General features: G+C 38.2%; 1 protein-coding gene across 1 annotated transcript in view; it reads right to left on the bottom strand.

The window, feature by feature from the left end:
* Positions 1-27,154, bottom strand: part of LOC126354951 (dynein heavy chain, cytoplasmic-like) — a 217,351-nt gene that overhangs the window by 70,205 nt on the left and 119,992 nt on the right. Inside the window, 10 exon segments of the mRNA XM_050005032.1 lie at positions 2,174-2,375; positions 5,427-5,586; positions 6,502-6,710; positions 9,089-9,333; positions 14,952-15,132; positions 15,216-15,407; positions 15,652-15,913; positions 16,720-16,913; positions 23,171-23,446; positions 23,633-23,820. Of these exon segments, the coding sequence (XP_049860989.1) occupies positions 2,174-2,375; positions 5,427-5,586; positions 6,502-6,710; positions 9,089-9,333; positions 14,952-15,132; positions 15,216-15,407; positions 15,652-15,913; positions 16,720-16,913; positions 23,171-23,446; positions 23,633-23,820 (2,109 nt within the window).

Below are 27,154 nucleotides of genomic sequence, written 5' to 3' on the forward strand. Positions count from 1 at the left end.
TCTTATTTGTTTAAAGCACTGTTTAGTACAATGTAAGAAAGTCAAAAGGGCTGCAATAACTTTTATTTTGAGTTCTATACAGCATTCTGTGTCAAGACTTTCAACTTTTAATTATCCACAGAATCCCTTACACACTTTTTTCTGGTCTACAATTTCCTTTAGATGCTGATCGAGGAACAAGACTTTTGGAATATTGAGATTCATTACCTTTATTTTCAAGTTTATTATTTATATTCATTTACTAGTATGTAATTGTTTCTTGCCTTACTACTTCTGGTTTGTATTTGCATGGTACAAACACTTACAAATCAAACCATTTTCATCAGGTTTTGATCATGGTATTAGGCAGAAGCTGCCAACACTATACAGGATATAATTAAACAAATGGAGAAGTAGAAAAGTTGTCAACATATGGAAGACACCAAGAGTGGTAATGCACCTCTGCCCACCAGGAACCCTTGTAATGTATGTATCAATGTCTAAGACTTCCAATTTATTTTTAAATGACTTGTTATACAATTTCTATTTATCTTCCTTGGCCATTTGTATACTCACAGCTCAGATATCTAAATCCCCAGTGATTGAAATCGAAGGCCTGAAAACACAACAGAGTACACGAACATATTCCATTTAGACTTCATTCCTACAGACTGTAATGAAGCCATACCAAAATGAGTGTCCTGCATGAAGAGACCAAGATGGGAAAAAAAAACAGCCCAGAGACACAATACCATTTCTCAAAGATGGAAGAAGGTAACTTTGACATGGCAGTGTGGTGGAAGTACACCCATATAGAACAAGCATGTAATTTAACTTTCATTCAGTGGTTAAACCTACTTTGTGGCGAAAATCCCGCAGTGGGCAAAAAGCACTGTGCAGGAGTACTTGTTGAGAACAGAGGCAAATTGTTATACAGGCTAATTCTCTACAAGATTCTGATAATATATATATTCCAATAAAGATTTATTAAATTTAATAATGCAATTTGAATAACCCCTTATTCAGCGAACATACCAGTTTAAACAAAAGTTTATGCATACAGGTGTACTCAAATTCTAAGTTTGTCAGCTTGTTTTATCTGACTGGTAATGAATCAGTCTTACATTTTTATTTTGTAATGAAAGCATTCAAATACTATGTTCAATGTGAAGTAAATAATTTTTTGACATGATTATTGCCTATCCAAAACAAAAACCAAAATCATTAATTTATGATTAAAAATATTTTACTTTGCTCTCAGTTTCCATGTTAGCCCACATTTACAGTCCAAATAAACACTAACCTACTAAAATTTGGATGCAAAACAAGTTATGGTACTGCAACAAAAGCCATGGAGGGTGAAATACAAAGTATAGATGTGGTTGGGAAAAAAATGTGAAGTATCAAAATTAACTAACAGAAAACTTAAATTGCACTCGCTATAACATCTTCAGTAGCTACACTTTATTGGTTCATCATTTCTTCTGAATTTCAACTTTTTCATTCTGGCTGTTAACTGTTCTATTAGCATATTTTTGCTACCTTTAATAAATAAAGCCATGTTTTTTGTTCTTTCTCAGTACTTGAACAACAAATGTTTTTTTAATATTAACTGACCATGATGAAACACATTGCCTATTGTTTGTCAGATTTATGTATTTCTTAATACTTTTCATTATATGAGGTGGTCAGAAACAGTCTCAAAAGCATGAATGGGTGTTGCAATGTAGGTTATGCAAAATTCAATATGTTGCACCATTTCTTATATAATTAGCTCTGATGTTAGCAAATGAGGTCATCATACACAAATTCAAGCAGCCCACCAAACACAGTTAGTATCAGTTGTACTCCTAGCACACGAGACTGGTCAGCCTCCGAGCTGGATTTGATCCTCATTACTGCCCCAGTTTTAGGAAAAACTAACAGAGAACACATTTGGCGACACTTTCTCTGGCAAGCCACTTAGACTGAGTACACAATTTCCAGACTGGCCAATTACAATGCTAATTAACTCTCAAATGGTGCAATGTATTGAATTTTTTCTTTACAATAATTTCTCAGCACAACCTACCCTACAACACACTCAAGCTTTTCAGATTGTTTCTGAGCACCCTGTATTCTATTTGAATAATCCGAAGTTGATTTAAAATCACAGGATGTCATTCCTATAAGCAAAGCACATTTCAGAACTTACCTTGCTGAGCATCTATGACAGCTGGTTCCACTTGAGCTAAATCAGCCATGACATCTTCACGCTTCTGTGCTATTTTTACAGTTTGTATCTCCAGTTCAGCTTGAATCTCCTGACTCTGGACTTTCTTCTTTTCTGCTTCCTGTTGATCCTTTACCATTTGTTTCAATTTCGCATTTGCAGCTTCATTCTTGGCTTGCAACTCCTACATAACATACATGAAATCTCATTAAACTTTGCACAGTCTTCTAACAATAACTAGAGTTAATACAAGAGTTCAGCTTGCCAAGAAAAACAATGAGGTCATAGACTTTGACTTTTGGGGGGGGGGGGGGGGTTTTCAGCATTTCAGATTGTGATACAACAGCCTAAGAATGTCAAACAATGAAACATGTATTCAACTTTTTGTTGCTACACAGTTGTAAACAAGCTAAGAATCAAGAAACAATTTTTGTGGAATAAAAGGATACAAATGCATTAGTTACAAGTATTGGCAAATGTAGATGAAACGTTTCCTCACAAAGATGATGTTTGAATAGTTGAACGAAATACCAACATGGGACACCAAAACATTATCTTAATTTGTTTATCTCAAAGACAGTTGTCAACAATCAAAGACAAATGCTGCTACTTTGAGTTGGCGTAGGGATATGGAAGAGGAAGGAGGAGGAAGAAAGTGTAATTTGTAGAGGCAGGTGACAAGGGAAAGAATATTAAAAATTTATACCCTGTTGATACCAAGCCCCTACGCTCAGACTGGATATTTATGGGGAGACGAACTGCCCATTTTGTTTGCAAATGAATCATCCACTCAGTGCCTTAAATGATTTCAGGAACTAATGGTTTACTGCTCCACTTACTAGGACATAAATATTTGATTAGTATGAAGAGTAGCCATTAAGTTATAATTATCATTTAAAGAAAGTTATACAGTTTTATGTTTGTAAGTATGTGTGTGCAATCCTGATACACACTGATAGCCCACCACCACAGCACTGCTAAACTCAGCCAGAGAAGCCAAAACAAAATGAGACAATCTACCGTTTAACTGTGGGAAATTGGGCAATGATTAGTTTCCTGCATTTGAAGGGGAAGGACTCACCAACTGTCCATGCCGAGTTGGTGGAAGTGTACAACATTAAAGCACTATCACATGAGAAATTGGGCAGGTGGCTCAGAGGCTCCCAGTGTGGTCAAACTAGTCTGAATAATGATCAATGAAGCGGTTTGCTGAAAACTGTGACTTTCAAGAGAAGTGGAGGCTCTAGTGCTCAGAGGTCAGCATAATATAATTGAGGCACTTGTTGGAGAACCAAAAGCTGCCGGGGATCATTTTTAATATCTTAAGCAACAATTCTGAATTCCACAATGGTTACCATCCACTGGTTTCTGCAACAACTTACATTCACTCAAATCTTACTGAACAGAGGCAGCAGCAGAAATGTTGCAAATGTGCCTATCCTCCTTTAGTTGCTTAATCACCATGTTTGAGTGCCGAGTCTGTCATCATTAATCCATGGCAAAGGGACAAAGCAAGCCAAAAACGTGGATTCACCACTGGTGAAAAAGGTGAATGCCCACCCATTGTCAAGCAACTTGACATGGAGTGTTTGGTTTTCTTTTCTTTAGAATAGCCACGATATGGAGCTAACAGTTTATGTTCATCAGGGGCAACAGTACCAGGACCATACAACTGTAACCACTTTACAAGTTTACAGGAAGCAGTCCCATCACAATATCCCAGCTCATTCTGCACAGGACCTCATCCCACAAGCTGCTTCTCTGAATGTGAATATACAGAAGTACTAATGTAATATCAAGTTTCACAGTCCCAGCTTGATTTTTTATTTTTTTTTAGTGATAACTGAAACTTTATGATTTCTTGGTAAATGAAGACAGTGCATTTCTTCCAAAGATTTTGATTTAAGTTCCCTCATCATCTCAGTTATACCTCTGTGCTATATTAACTGGTTATATTCTAGCAGCATGTCTCCAAATTCTGTCAATCTCTGCTTTCATTCCTACTTTATATTGCTCTCTCACACTGGAGCAGTGTTCTGCAATAAGTTGCAATTATGTCTTGTGTGGTTTCAGTAAAAGGCACATTGCACTTTCTTAAAATCCTCACAACAATTCTGGGTTCCACCTGTCTCCCCTGCCAGTGACTTAATGTGTCCCTTCCATTTATCCCAGAAGAAGGAAGCAAAGTAGTTAGCTCAAACAGGACAAGGATTGGGAAGTAAATTGTCTGCATCATCCTGAAAGGGAGTATCCCAACATTGTTCTTAAAAGTTTCCCTTAAGGAACCAAAGTTAGCCTGAATCTGGGTAGACTTCCTTACATAAATCCAGAGAGTACACACACTGAAACAGCATCATCATCATCATCATCATCATCAACCACCAACCAATGTCAATGAGTCTATGTCAAGAATACCATCAGTCTTACTAAATTCCCTTGGGATGGAAGGACAGCCCACATGTGCCCCCTCCCCCATACATATATATCATTTTTTTCATTTCTCTCTTAAGATCACTACCAGTGTAGTTCACCATGATTAACTACTTACAAATTCTGAAAGTCAAGCAGATATTTTGTGTAGGTAATTTTGTGCAATTGTATGTCTCATATCAGACTGCAATGCAGAATACCATTCAGAAATATATATTTATGAAGTAAGCATACTAGGCATAATCAGGAGTTTACAAAAGTCACATCTTTACATATTTATTTCAGAATTTAAACTGTAACACTGCTGTTATCAGATTTAAGATATGAGAAAAATTTTAATAAAGAAATTCATTAACAACTGCAAAACACTTAGTACAAAAAGCACACTATTTTGGACATTACAACTGGGAAAAAGAGATATTACATTCATTTTCAAAACATGGAGGGGAAAAAAAAATTAACGTTATTGAAGTACTAAAGAGTGAGATACACCTAAACAATTTGTGACATATTCCAATGGCCATAATTATATGCACTGGAGAAGTTTATTGATAATGCATTGGAACATACTTTGGATGTGGAGCTAATTTTTTCGAAACAGCCATACTCCTCAATGGCCTATGTCCAAATTACCCATGCACAAGGATAGGTCGGTCTGTTTCCATACAATAGCATAGCATTAAGCAACGGTTCTTATATATACAACATTTATAGCATATGCATTCAGCAAGAAGGAAGCACATTGGGAGAGAGGGAGAGGGGGGAGGCAGAGACAGAGAACAAACTTATTTCAGTGCTCCAATACCTGAGATTTCACAGCAAGTGATTTTTGCATCTCTTCTACTTGTTCAACTGTTTCTGCAATCTTGCTCAAACCAACATTCAAATGCAGCTGCTGCTCTTCAAGATCCGATCTCTTTTCATTGTACAGCTTCACGAAATGGTGAATGAAGTCCAGATAATGCCTGCAATGGTTAACAAATAAATCAATGCAATACACCTACATAAATTTTGTTACAATGGATCCATTGTTTATTCCATGAAACCCTTAATCAGGACAATCTAAAAGGAGGCAAAACACATTTTTTGACATCATACATATTTCAAAACAAACTCATAAAATACTGTTACTTCTATAGTTCCTAAACCAAACCTTACTTCATACGAGTAGTATGTTAAAATTTTTTTTTACAAATTAATGCAAAAGTATCACAAACATGCAGATTTATACTTATATGAAAAGCTATTTCTGATTCCTAAGATATAATAGCCATTCACCATTTAAGGAAAACAATTAAGAAGATGTCTTTATACACACTGAATTGCTGTACTAAAGAAATGCAAGTGCAGAAGTACAAGATTCTGGATACATTAGTCGATAAAGCACTTACTTACGAAAGATAGAGGCACCAAGTTCAAGTCCTGATCTGGCACAAGACATGAATTTCCCTAACAGTGACCTCTTCGCTGCAGTGTAAAATGTAAATGTCAAGTGACTAGGGCCTTCCGTCGGGTAGACTGTTTGCTGAGTGCAAGTTTTTCAATTTGATGCCACTTCGGCAACTTGTGCATCGATGGGGATTAAATGATGATAATTACGACAACACAGCACCCAGTCCCTGAGTGGAGAAAATCTCCAACCCAGCCGGGAATCAAACCCGGGCCCCCTTAGGTTTGACATTCTGTCGTGCTGACCACTCAGCTACTGGGGGTGGACAGTGTAAATTCATTCTGGTGCCACCAAAACAACTTATAAATAAAAACCTTAATGTGACACCATAATTTCCAATATCTCTATCTTTTACTGAAGATCTCCACTAAGGTTCATTTGATCTCCAGTAAGGTTCATTTGTTTTTACACAATTCAACAGCTCGTTTACCTTGGAGTAATGGCCATCGTGCGAGCTCCTCTTTTAGCAAGACGAGCATTTGCCTTATGCAGAGTTTGATGAACGTAAACACAAGCATTGATAACTGCATCACGGTGAGTTGGTGAAGCTGGAAGGCCTGCATATGCTGTGGGGAAGAAGTCTGGTGCCTTCCATGAAGGACGCTCTAAATCTACACGGTTTGTGAATTCCCTGCCAACCTGCAAAGAAATTTTTCAGCACATACAATTTAACAACCAATCACCAAATTATATAAAATGATAACTACGTAATTGACATGTCAAAATAAGTGACAGTGTTAACAGCACACAAAAGCCTCACAAAAATTTGTCATCATATTACATGGATACAGGTTTATAAATTAAAGTACATTTCAAAACACTCCAACGGCAACTAACATATTGGCCTAAAATTTCCCATTTTTGTAAGCAGTTGCAAATGATTTTTCTCATTGGAAATCACATCTAGTGACTTTGAGGATATAATTATATATGTGGTTGCTACTGATTGTCCTTGTCAAGGGGTTTTAGTTAAAACCTGGTATGTGTAAGAACTAAAACACTGCCAAAACTTGATGAAAACACTGGTGCATTGTGTTTCCCACATTATACATGGACATCATCTTTATGTGGTTTTCAAAAACCATGTGAAAAAATATTTCAATATATTAATAAAATATACAGAATGACTTTAATTAGCCATTGATGTTTTGCCATGTCCAAAGCTTGTTACGTCTGTGAGAAAGGGATGCAACATGATGTCCCAACCAGCTAGAAGAAGAAGATTGCCCACTGTGGCAGAACATGGTTAACAAAAAAGTCTTACACCTGTAAGTAGATAGGAAACAACTAGTAAATGATGGTTAATATAAATAGTTGAAGACAAACACATTGGCATCTGTGTAGTGGCTACTCTTGGTAGAAGTGGTCAGGATGAGTGACTATCAAGCACATTCAGGTAAGTTTTACTTCATTACATCATATTAACATCATCTGGGAACAGTTTCAGATAAGGACATGCTTGAATTCTAATGGGGAACTCTAATGTAAAATCAAATTAAATTACTTTATTTTATCATTGCATATTCACTGAGGTAAGAAAATGGAACTTAACGAATGCTGCACTTGTAAAAAGTGCTAATTCTCCATGACACCCCGAAGTGTTTGACAACTGGCTCTCCCAGTCAGGTTGTCCAAAAGCTAAGAGTATTGGTTCCGATTCTATGCTTTGTCACTTTTACAAAAATGGCCAATTTTTAAATATCTGAAACATTACCAGAATCTTCCACAGTTTCACTTTCAAAACAGAGCTTTCTCTTGCTTGCAACATTCATGCAAACAGGTCTATCAGGAGGATTTCTAATGCCTAGAAGCCATTTTCCATTCATGTTTAGGCAGAAAAGTTTTACATATATGTATCCAGTTCTCAGAGTTCACTGTTCCTGCCTCATTGAGCACTGTAATTGGGCATCTTTGTGGGCAAGAATGAAATGGTACTCTATGATCTGCAGCAGCTCTTGTCACAAAGTTCTTTTTAGCCATGAAACACTATACATGGGCAAGTTCTGAGCAGTCACACTATTTGTCAGCCTCAATTCTGACATTCCCACACTACATTTGAACTGGAGTGATTGTCGATGACAGATAACCCAGAGGGCATTATGCAGCAACACCTGAGAAACCTTTCACATCCTTCAGAGCTTGGCATTTGATACAAATTAGATTATTAGATTAGATTTATTTTCATTCCAATTGATCCGTAGTGAGGAGATCCTCCAGGATGTAGAACACGTCAGAAAAACAACAATACATGACAAATATTTACAACTCAAACAAATTAACTAATGTACCATTCCACAGGTCCCAAGTGGCATGGTCATTTTTTAATGAACACTGTATGAAAGAATCATTTTACAAATACTAATGCATTGAATTTAAAATAAAAAAAGTTATTTATTTATATATAAGGTAATAAATGTGTAATACAACTACTAAATACTTATTTACAATGAACACATTACTACACTGAACTGGTACAGAAGTTAGATTGTACTTTTACACACACACACACACACACACACACACACACACACACACACACACACACACACACACACTTTTTTTACAATGAACACATTACTGCACTGAAATTGTGCACAAGTTATATTGTATCAGTTGGTTCTACTGAGAAATTCATCAATGGAGTAAATGCAAAAATAATCTCCCATTCTCCCATTTTTCTGCCTCTCCAACACATCAATCTTCCAACCTAGAGTTAAAAATATCTAACACAATATGCTCTGCAATGCGCTTCTGCCATTAACACACCGAGCACAAATCTACACCCATTAACTTATTACCCACAACCCCGCCTCACTATGTTATCTGCTTATATCTCAACTTCTTATCTTTGGCATGCCACTTTGGTAGTTTTTTTGGTCCAGTGAACAGGATTACTCGCATAAAATAACAACTTGTAAAATAATAATTATTAAGTTAAAAAAATTTGAACATGTGCTCTTAAAAATTACACTTGTGCATAAATGTCAAACCTCAATACATTAATAACAGAAAAATACCTGGAAGAGAGCACCATCTGACCAGTCTCCAAACCAGTTCAGAACACATCTGTTGAAGAGTGCAGGTGATGTTGCAGCTCTATCTTTGAGCCCTTCAGAAGAAGGATTCATTGTAAATACAACATGCAAATTCTTCATCACCTGACCAGTAAACCATTTGTATAATTCCTCATTAGAATCCAACATCAGACCTTCTCGTTGGGCCCCTTCTTTACACTGGGTCATCAATGTTGAATATTCATCCCCTGTGAACAAAGATAGGGTAGAGATTCCATACACAGCAGAGCCCCTAAAGACTGAAAACAGTATAGGTGTGAGATTACCTATAGCTAGAGAAAAAGACACTGAAATTACTGGTGTAGTGACTGATGACGTTAGATTGTTTTGTATATACAGGTCATGAAGCGGGAAGATTAGCATTTTTCTGGAAAAAATGGCCAACTTACCAAAAATGACTCTCTAAAGTACTGGAGGGGACTAGGAAATGCCATTAAGGTCCTAGACCCGATGAAGGGAAACTCCTGATCTACACCTCCAAGCGGTAGAGAGTGGGCAACATCACTTCATATGATGGCTAACGTAGACAGGGACCGAAGGATGACCGGGATAAGTCATCACCCCAGCATCTGCTGGACAGGGCACCCTCTTGCCCTGGAAATGAGAAATCATTTCCAAAGGCGGAAGAACCAGCTGATGGTCAACGGCATAGGATGTGGAAGGCAACGGGAAACCACCACATTAAAGAACTACAGTTATCCCAAGCATCAGCAGTAAACCATGTCAGTATCTTCTGTAAAATTTTCCGGAGATAAAATAGTCCCCCAATCGGATCTCCGGGTGGGGACTGCAAAAGATATAGACAACGTAAGGAAATGAATCCCAATTTTAACATAGCCACTTGGAATGTGAGAACACTGCTTCAGTGTAGCAAGCTAGAAAATGTAAAACTTGAAATGGAGCGACTGGAAATCGATATCCTGGGTATATCGGAGATGAGATGGCCCCAACCAGGTGATTTCTGGTCTGGAGAATACAGAGTCATTCACACCGGAACTGACCAAGATAGACCGGGAATGGGAGGAGTTGGAATAATTTTGAGGAAAAACTATGGCTCATGTGTCAAGGGATATGTGCAATATAGCTCTCGAATAATACTAGTCAAACTTGAAACTAAACCAAAGGACACTGTGATAATACAAATATACATGCCAACATCCAAAGAAGAAGATGCAGTCATTGACGAAATATAGGAAGAAATAAGTGATGCGATGAGAAATGTTAAGGGAGATGAAAACCTGATTGCCATGGGGGACTGGAACGCGATTGTGGGTGAAGACCCGGAGGAAGGAATTGTTGGCAAATATGGACTTGGAAGAAGAAATGAAAGAGGTGATCGACTGATCGAGTTCTGCTCAAAGCACCAATTAGTTGTTGCAAACACACTTTTCCAACACCACAAACGAAGAAGATATACATGGAAGGCCCCTGGAGACCTGAGGAGACAACAGATTGACTACATTCTAGTGAAAGCACGTTTTAGGAACCAGATAAAAGATTGCAGGAGCTATCCATCTGCAGACATAGGCAGTGATCATAACCTGGTCATGATGAAAAGTTCACTGAGATTCAAACGTTTGAAGAAGAAGCCAGTAAAACTTAAATGGGAACTAGAAAAACTGAAAACTGAGGGACTGGCAAAGCACTATGCTCATGAAACAGACAACCTAATTAAAAATTTTCAACATGGTGGAGTAAATGAAGACTGGAATCAGATTAAATCTGGTATATACAAAGCAGCAGAAAAGATAGTTGGAAGAACTGAACCCAAAAACAAGAGGAAATGGATTACAGCAGATATTATTGAGCTTATAGAAAACAGAAGATTATACAAAAATGCAACTGAGGAACAAGGAAAAGCTGAATACAGAAGACTAAGGAATTTAGTTAATAGAGAAGCTAGGAAAGCAAAAGAAAATTTTCTTGGAGAAATGTGCAGGAAAAGTAGAAGAAAATATGCAAAACGGAAGAACTGATTTAGCCTACAGAACAGCAAATCAATTTTTTTTAACAAACGTAAAACAGTACTCTCAGGCACAATAGAAAATAAAGAGGGGAAAATGCTGTTTGGTGAAGACATGCTGAAGAGATGGAAAGAATACATAGAGGAGTTATATGCTGGAACACCTCTTTCGGAGGAAGTAATAGGAAGAGAAGAGGAAGTAGACGAAGATGACAAGGGTGATGACATTCTGAGAAGAATTTGACAGAGCTCTAAAAGAACTACAGGACAACAAAGCAACGGGTATTGATGACATCCCTGCAGAACTAATAAAGAATGCTGGTGACGGCATGAAAATGATGCTGCTTAAACTTATTAGGTCCATCTATAACACAGGAGAGATACCGACAGACTTCCAGAAATGTATCATTGTTCCTATACCAAAGAAGGCAGCAGCTACAAAATGTGAACAGCACCGAACTCTTAGCCTAATATCACATGCATCAAAAATTCTCATAAAAATAGTTCTGAAGAGAATTGAAGAGAAGGTGGAGGATATGCTGAGTGAAGATCAGTTTGGTTTCAGAAGGGGATTGGGAACAAGAGAGGCGATTCTGGCACTAAGACTCATTATCGAAAAGCAATTACAGAAAAATAAACCAACTTATATTGCCTTTATAGACATGGAAAAGGCATTTGATAACGTTATCTGGCAAGAGATGTTCAGAGTGCTGAGGAAAATTGGAATAAAGTACAAAGACATCCGCGTGATACTCAGTTTCTATAAGAATGAGGTGGCAGTGATTAGGAACTGTCACCAGGAACAACAAGCAAATATTAGAAAAGGGGTAAGACAAGGATGTGCTCTCTCTCCTCTTATATTCAATGCTTACATCCAGGAAGCTATAGACCAAGTTCGAGAAACTACTGAGGTGGGGATCAAAATTAATGGGCAGAAGATAGACATGGTACGTTATGCAGATGATATTGCTATAGTCACGGAGACAGAAGAAGATCTAGAGGAAGTCCTCAGAACAACGGAAAAAATTCTATACAATCAGTATGGAATGAGAATAAACAAGAAAAAGACTAAAGTGATGGTATGCAGTACAGGAGCAGAATATGAACCTCCGAGAATTAGAATTGGAAGAGAGGAGTGGGAAGTGATACAGGAATTTACTTACCTGGGAAGCAAAATCACAAGGGATGGTAGAAGCCGGAAAGAAATTGCGACCAGAATACAAAAGGCCAAAATTGCATTTAATCGGAGAAGGAACTTACTCACCAGCAACAACATCAGTCTGAAAATAAGGAAACGCATCATGAAAGGTTTCGTTTGGAGTGTGGCCCTATATGGATGTGAAACTTGGACAGTTGGAAGAGCAGAGAGAAGACGGCTAGAGGCCCTGGAGATGTGGTGCTATAGAAGGATGATGAAGATCAGCTGGACAGACAAAGTAACAAATGAAGAGGTGCTTAGAAGAGTACAGGAAACTCGATCTCTGTGGAGGCACATCCAAACAAGAAGAGACAAACTTGTAGGGCACATCCTACGACACAACAATATCATTGGAACAATAGCAGAAGGAGTTATTGAGGGAAGGAATCGGCGGGGGCGACCAAGGATATCATACATGCAACAGATCATGAATGACGTTGGATGGAACACATATGTGGAAATGAAGAGGAAAGCAGACAGAAGAGAGGAATGGCGCTCTGCTGCAAACCAACCTCAGGGTTGAACACTAAAGAGGAAGACCAAAAATGAATACAAAGAAAAACATCATTATATGTGGTGACTTCAATATTGACATGGGAAAAGAATCAAAACCAAGACAGATTTTGAAGAATGGTTAATACAGTACGATGTGGAGGCAACAATATCTGCACCAACAAGAGTGACTTCTCAAAGTCAGCCAGCTATTGACAACATCATTACGAACATTAGTAGGTCTAACTACGAATCACATGTAGTCCTAAGAGAGATATCTGATCATCATGGATAGCTGATTTGCTTCTGCAAAAGTAAGGACATAATATCTGAGCCAAAACAACCAACCAAAGAAATCAAGAACATCAGTGAACAAAATATGAACATTTTTAGAGCAATATTGAGCAGGGAAACCTGGAATGAAGCCCTAAAGGTGCAGAATGTAAATGAAAAATATGATTCATTTATTAAAACAGTTAAACATCACTTTAATGTAGCATTCCCCAGAGTAAAGAGACGAGAGAAGATGCAGGGCCAGACAAAGTGGATTACCAGTGAAATAACAGAACTGCGAAGGAAATGCAGGATCTGAGATGGAGGGGTGAAGCTGAAAATCATAAAATTCTACAAACTATGTATAGACATATAATATGAGAGACAAAATCAAGAGCAATTAGTGCTACCATAACTAACTCAAGAAACAAGACAAAAGCAGCTTGGAATGCAATTAATGGTGAAAGACAGGAAAAAGCTGGATCAAACAAAAAAAAAGGGTATATGGTCAATTAAAATAAACACTGTGGTTACAGATGGCAGAGAAATAGGTAACAAACGCAATGATTACTATATAAAATCCTTGTTATGAACAAAAAAAAAAAAAAAAAAAAAAAAAAATAAGTTCAGAAATAAAGAGAAGGCTGTGCACATGGGTGTAGATGTATATGAAACAAGATTAGAAAAAGCAGAATTCACTAGATCCCTAGGTATTACCATGGATAACAAGCTGAAATGTAAACAACATATTAATTCTGTCTGTAAAAAACTCAGCTCCATCATATTTATAATGAGGCAGCTAGAACAATATGCAGATAAACAGCTTCTGTGCAAAGTACACTATGGACTCTTCGAACCATACCTGCAATATGGAATGGCAGTGTGGGGAAAATCAAAAATCCTAGAAATAAAAAGTGTGTTCACATAAAAAGGCAGTCAGAACCATATTAGGAAGAAAGACTTCTGAAACGAGCATAAACTGCTTCAAAAGAGTATGCATCTTAACTTTTTCCTCCTCGTACATATATAAAGCTACGCTACATGTCACGAAAGATAGTGCCAGATGGACTACAAATGCTAGTGCACACACCCACAATGCACATAGGAAGAATGACACACGAAGCATACCCCACCGACGGAAAATGCTTGAAAAATGACCCCAGTACTCGGGTATCAAATTACTAAGTCTGCCTAAAATGCTATGTGACAACACAAATGACATTAAGTTTTCAAAGAACCTAAGAGACTATCTGGTGAAAAAGGAATTTTACTGGTGATGAGTTTTACTGTGACGACGAGTACTGTTCACATTAAATGTGCAAATATTGTTAATTATAATCAATGATGTTAGAATAGTTGGGAAGTATGTGACAATGAACGTTTTTGTATTTTGGCATGCCCTATATTACATGTACATTCACTGTATACCATGTAATCCTACAGGATCAAATAAAATTCAATTCATTGAAGAAAGCATCTGAAATCCTCCATTGGTAACTGCTGTTTAATAGAACTAATTAAATTAAAATCAAGTGATACAGCAAGCATTCCTAAAAACAGACCCAAAGTTTCAAATTTGGAGAATAAATTGCTTAATTTGGGCACAGCTTTGATGATTTTGAAATTACTGGCAGTAATATAAGAAAACAGATAATATTGAAACTATGAAAGTAAGTGCTTATAAATTGAGGATAAACAGACAGTAACTCTGATCCAAGAATATTTCTTAATCAAAGACAACTTGAAGTAACAGTAGAGCAAAAATGAAGCAGTATTTTTATATCTATCATGACCATAAATTACTGAGATATTTTTTTAAAAATCCACATGTTCACAAATCACAGTGATACTGACATTTAATTCATAAACAGTTTTATTACCTTCAAACAGACCAGGCACTTCTCCATTAGCTAATAATGTATTCATTCTTTCCAAAAACCCAGAGTCCAGAACATTTGATTCGTCCAGTATAAAGGCTATTTTTTCATCTTTGCATCCAGCACGTCGCAATACAGCTCTCAAGTCTTCATCAAAATCTTCACCAGTGTATTTGTTATGTACCTGTTACATAGAAACCGAACAATGTGTCTGAAAATGATACAGTCTCTTTTAATCTCTGGAATATTTAACTGTAATACATGTACCTTTATTTGGAAGATTGAAAGGCCATTCATCCAAGCCACAAATCTCGACAATGTGGTTTTGCCAGCACCAGATACACCAATTAAAAGCAGATGTCCTTGAGGCTGCCTGAAAATTCTATCTATCCTCAATACATGATCAAGAACTTCATCAAACAAGACAAGGGGAACATCCAACTCTTCTTCATAGAAAACCTGATTTAAAATAACAAAACTATTAAAAACAGAAGAAACCATCAAAAGGTTCACACATTTCACTGTACTTATAAGACAAGAAAGTGATTGTTACAGGTGTAATGTGTGATGTGTGATGAAAAGCAGCCATACTTAAGACAAATGAGTTTCATTTCAAATTAAAGTGGACAAAAATGAAAAACTGCAGCATCAGGTAAAGTAATAAATACTTTTAAATTCACCAGTATACCAAATCTAAACTAACCTTTAGCCTGGCTTTCACATATTCTCTCAGCTCTTCCCTATCAACTGGCACATAGTCCTTGGACAACCAATTGCTGTAAAGTATTGGGCGAGTCAAAGCTGCTTCACGTTCAACTCCTGGGAAGTGTTTAAGTGCTACAACATCAATATTGTCATTTGTCCAACGACGCTCCACATCATCAACCAGACGATCTTGAAACAGACGAAGTGCTTCATGTGCCCAAAGTCGCACCAGCCCTTCGACTGGGAGTGACTCCAGTGGCCTACAATCACACGACACAAAAGAAAATAATTATCACAAAGTTGGAAACAGCATGGAGGGGGAGGAGAGGGGAAAAAAACCAACCCTCAGTACCACAATCCACTTGTTTAACATTAAGTTCATAGTAGTCATCACATCTATACCTTGGCCCAGGAGGCAGGAACTGGGCTGAAATTACAAGGGAGAGAGAAAGGGCCAGATTATTTTTTCTTCCTTTTTCTTTTTTGCTCTTCTGTGGAGTATAAATTGTCTTTACATGTGAAAGCTTTCGAATATGCTTTAATGTGACTGTTATCGATCTCAAATGAAACAACAAGTTTACTGTTAACGATCACTGTCTGTTTATTTCCACAGCACATTATGAAGATGTAGATCTCCGCCATCGAGTAGATTTATCTGGATTAATATGGCATACTGTGTTGCAACTTTGGAGTAATATGTGGCACTGTTTCCAGTGGTCAAATGATCTTTTCTCAATTGTGTTACACCATATACTCTATCACATTAGGTTTACAACTGGTAACAGCAAACATGTTGTTTCATTCAATATGAACTGTCAGTTCAGAAGAGCTTCTTATTTAGGATCAGTTAGAACCTAGGCACAGTTTTAATAAAAAAACAGACTTCCAACAAGATTTTAAAAGACAAGGACAGGCTGCACAAAATACACAATTAGCGAAACACATTTGTGCACTGTTTTTCCTTGTTTGTTGGGCACTGTTTAATTTGGAAAATAACACTCAGAATAGCGAGAGGTAATTATGTACTTCATTTTACAGTATGAAAGGAACTGATATTACAGCTTACCTAATCGCTTCACATATACCTCGTACCCATCTTGTCATTTCTCGAGGAGAATATACATAATGTGGCTGCATGTCCTGTGTGAAACGCTCTTGTGAAGCTAAATAAAATTCAACCATTGCATTTGTAAGTGGCTCAGCATATCCACGTAGAGATGGCACGAGTCTCAGCATTGCTCTGCTGAATGTGCCATAAATCTAGCAAAGAAAGTAAATGATTTTGTTCACAGCTGTTTTACATGGTATTTAATGAAATCATTATGCCATAATAGTAATAAATAATAATAATAATAATAATAATAATAATAATAATAATAATAAGTCAGGTATACGGGATCAGTTTTCATGTGCAAGAAATACACTGTCAACCTGCGATTCTGAATGAGAATAGGAAACAATATTAATTTTTCAGCCACAATAAAACTTCTAACAGATTCCTCCAAATAGCAGATACCACTAAATTATGAACAATTTCCTCACCAGGGATACAAGCAGTTTAACAGCAATATTGCTTCTTAATAACAGACATTCTTAACAACAGGCATGTACGCAAAAAACTACCTTCGCAATGCAAATACAGCTTTTTAACAAAGGGGAACCTGGTAGAAAATGGTTGCAATTCCTGAAATTTTAAATAAGAATCAACAGTACCTTGAGCCAGCACTCAATGTCTTCTGTTGCTACCAAGCACATATAGCAAACTCCCAATTACCTGGGTTAATAAGGACCAGAGATTTCAAAGACAACAGTAAAACGCACGTATTCCAAAAAAACACAGTAACTGCTATTGATTTTATTTACAGAAAATGCTACATGTCACATCTGGAAGCTCATTTTGCACAATGATCATCCTTTTCTGTTTCTGTTTTTCATTCAACTTTTTCTTGACTACAGTTCTAGTTTCCCAGAGAGGCAAAACATCAGTAGACTCAAATGAATGTTGTATAGCAGATTCCAATAAACCAACATATCCAGTCCATCAATAAGCATGATAACAGGTTCCTGTGTTGTCTTATCTGTGCTCTCTTCCTCTACTGAATGGAATTTGTGTCATTTAGCCTTTTACTATAACCTTCACAACCATTTTCAGAAGAGAGGCTAATGTTATCTTCACATTTCCACAAGCCTTAAAAACCCCATGGACTGCACTGAGCACAATGACAACATGATCTGCAGGATATCAAGGTGGGTTGTCCAGTGAAAGAATAGCTGTTTCAAGTAGCCCTTTCCCTCTCTGAAAATGTATGCACAGAAAGAACAGACTGGACCAGTCTCAGGAGATAGTACTGTCCATTCAGACTCCTTTCTGATGGATGTATTAATGTGGTAAGCTCATTATTTCTTTAAGTGTATGCAGTTTTGTGATTTGCCACTAAATAATGGTTTCAACTTGTGTTCACACTTTGAACTTGCTTGGGAAAAAAAAGTTAGCCTTATGTGTGGGAGCATGCATTTCAGTCTGAGAGGCTACAGTTAGTGCGGGCATTCCCCTCTAGTACAGTCCAGTTTAATCAGATATGTAAATGTTCCAGAAGCTTTCGTTGCATACATGAGTATCACCTTCACAATGAAAGTATAGGAAATGGCTGTATTCCTTTCCTGGACATACTGATTAGGAAGAAGGCAGATGGCACACTGGGCCATTCAGTGTACAGAAAGAAGGCACACACAGACCTGTACCTCTACGCAACCAGCTGCCACCATCCAGTGCAACGCCAGTCAGTATTGACCACCTTGGTACATAGGGCACGCATCGTTTGTGACAAAGAAAGCCTCTCAGGAGAATTGTACCACCTAAGAAAGGTATTTTAGGGAAAGGTACAGTGAAACACAGATTGGTAGGCCCTTCAAGAGGAGACAGGCTGACAAATTTCGGGAAGAGGAGGAGGGAGGAGGAGAAGAAGAAGAAGAAGAAGAAGAAGAAGGAGGAGGAGGAGGAGGAGGAGGATAGACTTGCCTTTATGCCATATTTGGGGGGCCTGTCAGCCAAAATGGGGAGGCTACTGAGAAAATCAAACATAAATACAATCTTCTGACCACTGCCGAAGATTAAAGAGCTGCTGGGCTCAGCTTAAGACCCACTCAAATTCCACACACCTGGCACATATAGCATGTCCTACGCTGCATCTCAAAAAGGGGCGAGGAGCACATCAGACACAGAGACACGAACAGCTCACCCACTTCCCCCTCCACCCCAACCGCCGGCTCACCTAGACCCAGCCTCCTGCCGCCAAGTGGTAGGGAGAGGGGGGGGGGAGCAGCGGCACACGTAGGTATAAAGGGACCGGCATCCGCAAAGTCTCGGCACTTCGCCAGAAGACGACGAGTACGTCACTCATCGAAACGTCGCAGTTTGCGCAGTTTGAAGACACCACAACCCGGCTGGAAGCCCGAGACCTCTCCACCAAAATTTAACAGCATTTTTAGAATTTTTTGTTTCTTCTCTCATCTTTCCTATGCCTATGCCATAAATCTGAGAAACTCTGCAGGTCCTCTAACCCATTATCAACATCTAATTTCTTTTCTAGTGTCAGAACAGCAAGTTTGCATTTAACTGTCATCTTAACAGTAAACATAAACTATCCTTAACTTCAGCAACAAGAAATGAGACATACATTAACACTCACTGCGTATGATCAGTTTTAAAAGCCATGGTATTATTGCAATCTATTTGTGGCTAGAAAATTCCGGTCAACAATGGAGTCCTCCAGGCAATGTGTATCGATAAACTTTCATTTTTTATCAACACAAAGGAAGAATTCTGAAGGCAGCTGTCCAAGAATAAAACCTACATAATTTCCTTTTACTGTCTGCTTTAGGTAAGTTGGCAATTTTTGACCTTTGGCTCCTTGGGAATGGGCTAGGCAAATGTATGAACAGAAAATGGATCACAGAAGAGAAGGGTCCCCATACATAAGATACTCAAGATGAAATGAGAAAAACTGGGAAAATATTTCAGGAATGTCAGACACTGGGATTGGGATCCCTCCGCTTCAGGCAGTAAAACAAGATTCATATACATAATATTATAAACAAAAATAGTTATTCCAAGGCAGGTTACTTATTTTTCCAAAGACTGCCGAACTATGCAGGAATAATCTACAAACCAGACAATACACACACACTGATAATTGGGAGCTTGCTGTAACATTTTTTAAAGTGCAGTATCCTTTGTGGTTACATCTTTAGAGCTGAGTGTAATGCATGATACAAAGGTTGCAAGAATAAAAATAGTTTACTTTCTTCTTCAAAGTTCAAATCATCAACATTTATGACAAAGAAAATGAAAAAATTAGGTGTTCAAGATTTTTCGATGTGTGCGTAAAACACGGGCTAATTTATTTATTTATTTATTTATTTAATTGTACAGCTAGGGCCCCCCTTCGGGCAGGCCTTTCACCTGGTACTGGTCTTTCCATTGGACGGCACTTTGGCGACCTGCACTCGATGATGATGATAAAGATGATGATGACCCAGTCCCTGGGTGGAGAATAGTCCCCAACCCAGCCGGGAACTGAACCCGGGCCCAGAGGATTGACAATCTGTCACACTGACCATTCAGCTACCAGGAGCTGACGCAGGATAGTTACAAGATCAAACAATGGAAACTCCATGTTGGAATACTGATGCTGCTGTTGATAACGTGTATGCATCAAGTGTGGTTGCTCGTGTGAATGTGTACACGTGCATGATACACAACAGTTACATTTTGAGAAACACTCTCATTTCCCAACACACCTTTCTTCAATGTTCTCAACTTGTTTATGAGCTGACACCTTATTCGCAAAAAAGATCACTTAACTACTAAATTAGGGCATCATGAGTTTACAGCAACCATGGGCTGAGTCGTTAAGTTCAGAATTAAGTGTAAGACTCTTTCAAAACATATCTAGAAACTCCAGTTCAGATGACAAAAACTGGAATCTCCAAAGATTATAAAGAAAAGAAATGTGTTTAACTGTCAAGACTTCTCATTTTTCAAGAGTATGTCCTCAAAAGATGAAAAGTTTTCAAGAGAAAAAACTATTTAAAGATAAACCATTGACTTTCTGTCATCAGAACAACAGGTGAATCTGAAAAACATTTTATACTCAAGGCTACAGGATCTAAATGTTATAATGCACTTGGTTCAGGAAAACAATGTGCAGTGCTATTCAAACAGCATGTTTGGATGACAAGCACAATAATAAACTGAATGGTTGTTGGCATTTAATTGAAAAATGTTATGAAAAAATAGGAAAGAGATTTTGTGGGTGTACAAAGCTACATCACACTGCTATGTTACTCTAAAAATGTGATGATTATGGTTTTGTTGCTAAATACTACTACCCATTGCCAACACCTGGATTAAGGGATTATTAATAAACATTTTGTACAGATAAAAAGCACCGAGACATATTTTGTCTCAAATGGATGATCTTGTATCTGCAGGTGAACTAATAAAATCTATGGGTGTCCTGCACAAAACTGAGTAAATTCTTCTGCTTTGAGACAAATTTCTTTCACCAGGGGTCACAATTGTTTCAAAGAAGGTATAGTACACTTAAAGACTGTAAAAATAAAGATGGCAGAAAAACAAACTGCGAGACTAAAGCTTGGAATCTAGCACTCAGTTTACTAAGATCTCGCCAACTGTATCATCCATCTGAGGTGGAAAATACGGGATGATGTGTATTTCACAGAAAGCACAACAAATGAGCATCAAAAGAATGTAGCAGACATCACGAATAACATCATCAGTATTTCACAATCTGGTTGGAATCCAGGTGGCAAGTACACATAGCAACATAGCTTGCAGCACCTGCAGGAGACTACTTCGTCAGTTGTCAAAATATTAAGCAAAAGAATGGAATCAGTCAACTCAGCTGAACTCGCAAAAGCACACCATTAATCAATCATGCCAAGAAAACCTGACTGGATAATTTCTATGTACATACAGCTCATTTCACTCTTACATCTACATTTGCAAATATACACTGAATCACTATGAATAATGTAGCAGTAGGCACTTTTATTTTTCCATACTTCAAGATTTATTCCTCTTCCATACAGAGATGGAATAGGAACTGTGAGAAAACACTGTCACCATTGTCTTAACATATACTGAGAAGGGGTGTCTTTACTATATGCAGTGAACACAGTGACTGGTGACAGTAAGTAAATGAATAGTGCAAATTGGCTTACATTTTACTGGTGGGCCAAGCTGGCCTGTGTAATTGTTATCTGTAATGGTCCAGTGGTGGAATAAACAACTAACTAAGGTTTCGTATAAAATAGAATACTCATTTCAGAAAACTGTTAAATTTCTAAAATAATTTGAAGTGCTGTTTTTTACTTTAAAATAACCAGCAGTTTTAGGAATTGTGCCTCCCGAAGGATACGAATGGCCAGCATTTGTCTATGTAATTTAACAAATTTATAACCAAGGTTACCCTCATGCTCTCTCCGACTGCCTGACAGTTAAAAAAATTCAGCACTTCGTTTCACTTCTGTGGCTGTCAAACTGGCCTCTAACCATTCATATCACAATCCTTTTCTATACACTATGCCTCCTATTAGACAACTCTAATATTTATTGCACCCATTTTAGTAATGTTCGCAGTATGCGACAGTTATTTTGGGGGCAAAGTCTCTGAAAGAAACTGTAGCTTTCCAGTATTCCGAAAATAAATTAAAGCCTTCCATTTGTTTTACCAATAACTAAGGAATTACATACATTCCCACAGTATCTAAATATAGTTCTTTTGTAAAAGAACAATACGACTGCTATGGACAAGTTAACTTCTCATGCTCTGCTGCTCCCCAGCTGCTGAGGACATGTTTCAACACAGCTTCTAGGTTTTCCTGAAGTGCTACTGATGCGTTTACTCGTCCCATTCCACTGACCCTCTCACTGCTGCTACATACGTTAGATGTAGAAACCAATACCTCAAGAACTAAATGAGATATCACTCTGCTTTCAATTTTAAATCAAATTTCTATATTTTATCTACATCTCTTTGGAGCAATTTATGAGTTAAAATCAACCAGTCACAAAATTCACACAATGTGTTTTTACCTCTGAAAATTCTGCAATACTTTATTTAATTTGCTGCAGCACAGTAGCTATGACAAATAACAAAGAAATCCACTTCTTTATCGAGCAAAGATATCAGACTGTAAGGTGGGCAAACTATTTTTTTTCTTCTGAACAGCTTCCTTAAAACAGATCATAGTACGTCAAAGTGGCCGGAACCATGTCTCTCAACACAGGTAACAGCTCTATACAAGCAGTACAGCAATGACAAAGCCATGCTTAGCAGGGAATGTAGAGAGCACATCTATAGCGGTGAATGGGTTAACTATACACCTTTATTTGAGAGCTTTTAACTACAAAAATTTTATCATTTCAACTAATTAAAATCAGTTATACGCTTTTTGTAATAGAAAAGTCACAGGAAGCACATTGCACTAACCTGCTTGAGTGACATCTCTCCTGGGTAGTCTACATATATCACTGGCACATGCCTAAGGAAACGATGAGAAAGTGGTTTTCGGCCCGGATCAGTTGGGGGATTGCAGGCCCCAACAAACTGAATCCGTTCCAGAGACACCCATGCCTGGTCTGAAGCACGGTAGAAGCCACAATGTTCTACTAACTGCCGCAGGAATGAGATTACTCGTTGTGTGCCATACTGATCCATGTCAGGCAAATTGATCTCATCACAAAACAGCACCAACCATTTCCCCAGCTAAAATAAAATTTTAAAAATATCAGTAAGATTACAAAACAGTACTACATTTCATAATGATCCCTTTCTTGTCACCTTAATATATTTTATTAATAGGCTAACAAGCATGGTGCTACCATAAGAAAGCGCCTTTTTAAAATTCAACACAGAAGAACTACAAATACTTTAATCATTAAAAGTAATTACCTGTACTGGTGCCAGAACAACGCCATTAGGTGTTTTTCGGTATTCACAATAGTGGTCAAATGTCTTCAGGAGCAATTCTGGTGTTGTAGCTGATGAGAAGTTGAGCCCAACTACTTCCATATCAGGAAGAGCACGCAAGGCAGAAAACAAGGTCATTGTCTTCCCTGAGCCAGGAGGCCCACACAGAACTGAAACAGATGTAAGCTATCATCAGGATCTATACATTGCAATACGTGCGTTCTGGGGGGAAAAAAGAGAGAGAGAGAGAGAGAGAGAGAGAGAGAGAGAGAGAGAGAGAGAGAGAGAGAGAGAGAGAGCAGAAAATACATTAACGTAACACTAAGGAACCAAGCCACTTGATGATTAGAAGAACACACTGTGACTTTAGTAAGTGTGACCAGAAGTTCTATTCCACTCAAACTACAAATACAGCTAACCTACGAATACGGCTAACCTACGAATACGGCTACAAGAGAAAAGTGACATTACTAATTTCAACATTACTGTTTTCTGTGTTGTAGTCCAGCATTTGCCTTAATTTAATGATGCTACAGAATAACTGTATCTGGATAGCCCCCATAATTCGAGTCCAGTTGTTTCTTGAACATGAGGGGGAGAGGAGTCTGGAGAAAGGGGTTTTTAACAAATTGGGAAGGGGGAGGTGGTGGTGGGGAGGCAGTGTCCACCTTGTCAGTCGACCCAACAGATCCTTTGAAGTAGTCAACCAGCATGGAGAATGGCAACCCACAACTGTGATTGGTTTGCCATAAATAAGTCTCTTAACTTTTAGATGGCTCAAACAACTACAAGGTATTCTTTTTCCGTTGTATGGTAGTCGTCCTCAAACTTTTGAGAGTACTATGGAAGCATAAGCACCTTTTTGGCATCTTCCTGAAATTTTACTAGAACTGCTCCTACCCCACAACTGCTAGCATCGGTGTTAAGTTCTATCTCAGCATTCTCACCATACAATGCTAGAAACAGATCCCTCCTTAACGACAAGCAAAGATTTTTCTTGCCCTTTGTTCCAGGAAAATTTGGCACCTCCCTGCAGTTCTTGCAAGGGGTATGCCTTGGTACAGAAGTCCTTTATGGAGCACCAGTAGGAAGAGCACATTCAGAGAAAACTTCTCATGTTACAAATGTGCCAAAGAGTCACAAAATCTGATGGGTCTTATTTTCTCTCGATCAGGACAAAACTTAATCATGAAGTGCCCAAAGATTTTTATTTCTTGGACAATGAAGAGGCACTTTCTCAGATTCAGGAGGAGACCCGTAGCCTGAATACACTTCAACACATTAAAGACTCATTGTCCACTCAAGATGTCTAAGCAGGTTTCCCATCGTTTGTTCAAAGGTGACTGGAGTGTTGCACAATCCAAGTGGTATTATTTTAAACTCTGACGTCGTCAGGAGTTATGAAGGCAGCTTTTTGGCCAGTCAACCTAGATTTGTGAGTAGCCTGTCTCTACGTCCACATCTGCAAACTACTTTGCTCAATTCAAACACTCTAGGGTATCAGCAATGTACACCTCTACGTCCACATCTGCAAACTATTTTGCTCCCTTCAAGCAGTCTAGGGTATCAGCAATGTGCACCAGTGGCTAACACCTTTCTCCACGATTTCATTCAGTCATTGGTAGTCAGCACAGAAATGCTATGTCCTGTTGTCTACCACAAAAACCACCAGGGAGGACCAAGGACACTCTGAAGGTTCAATGAAGTCATCTTGCAGCATCTTGTCCCCTTCCTCCCAAATTATCCGTCATCCATCCAGCACCTCTACATGACTGCTTGCTAATTAGAGGATGATACCTGATGTTAACATTGTGTTTTATCATGGGTCACTTGGTCTGTCTATTCGTCACTCCAGATTGAAAAGCAGCTGAAAATTGATGCCAAATGGTTATCACCCACCATCCTTGTTCCTCAATCAGGCCATATCTTACTGGCAGTTAAATAGTAGCTTTCTCCTGCATTGTCTGTAGTGGTCGTGGAGCATGATTCTCTGTCGATTACGCCAAGCTGCCTTTCCTGGACTGGTACTGTTGTACCTATGCATATACCTTTAAGGGTTGAGTTGTGGCTGCTCTTTACACTTGGTGATCTAAAGTTCTCCTTGATCATCTACAATGCGTGTTATTGTCCCTGGCATCAAGATTTATTTTGTGACCCTGAGTGACACTTTGCAGTCAACAAAAGCTTCTTAGTTTAACTGAGTATCTCAACTGATGACTATAACTTGTGTCACTGATGGTGGGACACCACCACCTTCAATGGCAAACAGCCATCCAGAGCAATCTATGTTGATCTGTATTTATTGTATTAGCTCTGTCAATCTGGAGCTCTCATCTTCCACAGTCTCTGACTGCTTGTGATGCCTTCTGTTAAAATTACAAATTCAAAGGGCTGTGTTAGATCACTGATAGTTATTTGTGAGATACATGTTCCAATCAGCTGGACGTATTTTCCATTTGCTGACCTTCAGCATAATCACTTTTATATCTTGGAACAGTCTTCTTTAGCTGCTGCCGAAAGGCATTTTACATCAAATAAATAAAAAATGCCCAACTGTTTGGCCATCTAGTGTTTATTGGGTTAATATTTTTGGTTGCTATCTCTTGCTTACTCAGTCCTACAGTTCTCATTGACATAAATCCTGTATCTCATCTCTCTCAACTTTTGTGTATGAGAGGCAGTATTGTGGCGGTCTTCTGTAACAGGCATAGGGACCACATTTGGGAGTCGATCATACTTCTTTCGTCCAACTCTCTTCGGTTGTACTTCCTCAGTGCATTGGCACCACTTGATTAATGCTTCTAACATTGTCTTACTTTGCCAGAGAAGCCTGTGACTCTTTTCACCAAATTTGTGGTTTTGTAGACTTCGGTTGTATCTGCATTCACAGTGTTGCAAAGGCCCAAAACATTCTGTGTGTATGACTGTGTCACTTTGCCATGACTTTGGACACTGTTCTTCAATTAAAGTTCTGATAAAGAGACTTCCTGTTTACTGTCACCAAATGTTGTCTTTGATTCGTCCTGGAATTTGTCCCAGCTATTAAACTTCTCTCCACTGTTTTTGAACTGGGCTGTGTTGTCCTGTTGTATTTGGTGACTCAGTTGAATTCTTTCATGCATATTGTTGACTCTTTGGCCAACATCTCTGGAAAACACTAATGGATGCTTAATGTACAGCTGACTTGCTGCTGGCTTAGACTCCATGAGTTCGTCTCCTATGAACTGTGGGAACAATTTACAGCTTGTATTCAGGTTCTTGTCTGGGTAGCTGATACCTTTTACACCGCCAAATCGGCACAATGTTTTAGATTTCTTGAGAATACCTAGTGTGTTCCCACCTACTTACTGACAATGTACTGCCAAAACCAAACTGATCATCCCCTGGATGTAGAGTGCAGCTAAACATCAATGTTCCAGGTATACAAACATGACAAACATAAAACATTTCAAGGAGCTTCTTGAAATGACTAGGAGAAAATAACAAATAACTGCTGGTGATTGT

This window comes from Schistocerca gregaria, chromosome 3 (assembly GCF_023897955.1).
Source record: "Schistocerca gregaria isolate iqSchGreg1 chromosome 3, iqSchGreg1.2, whole genome shotgun sequence".
NCBI classification, from domain to species: Eukaryota; Metazoa; Arthropoda; class Insecta; order Orthoptera; family Acrididae; genus Schistocerca; species Schistocerca gregaria.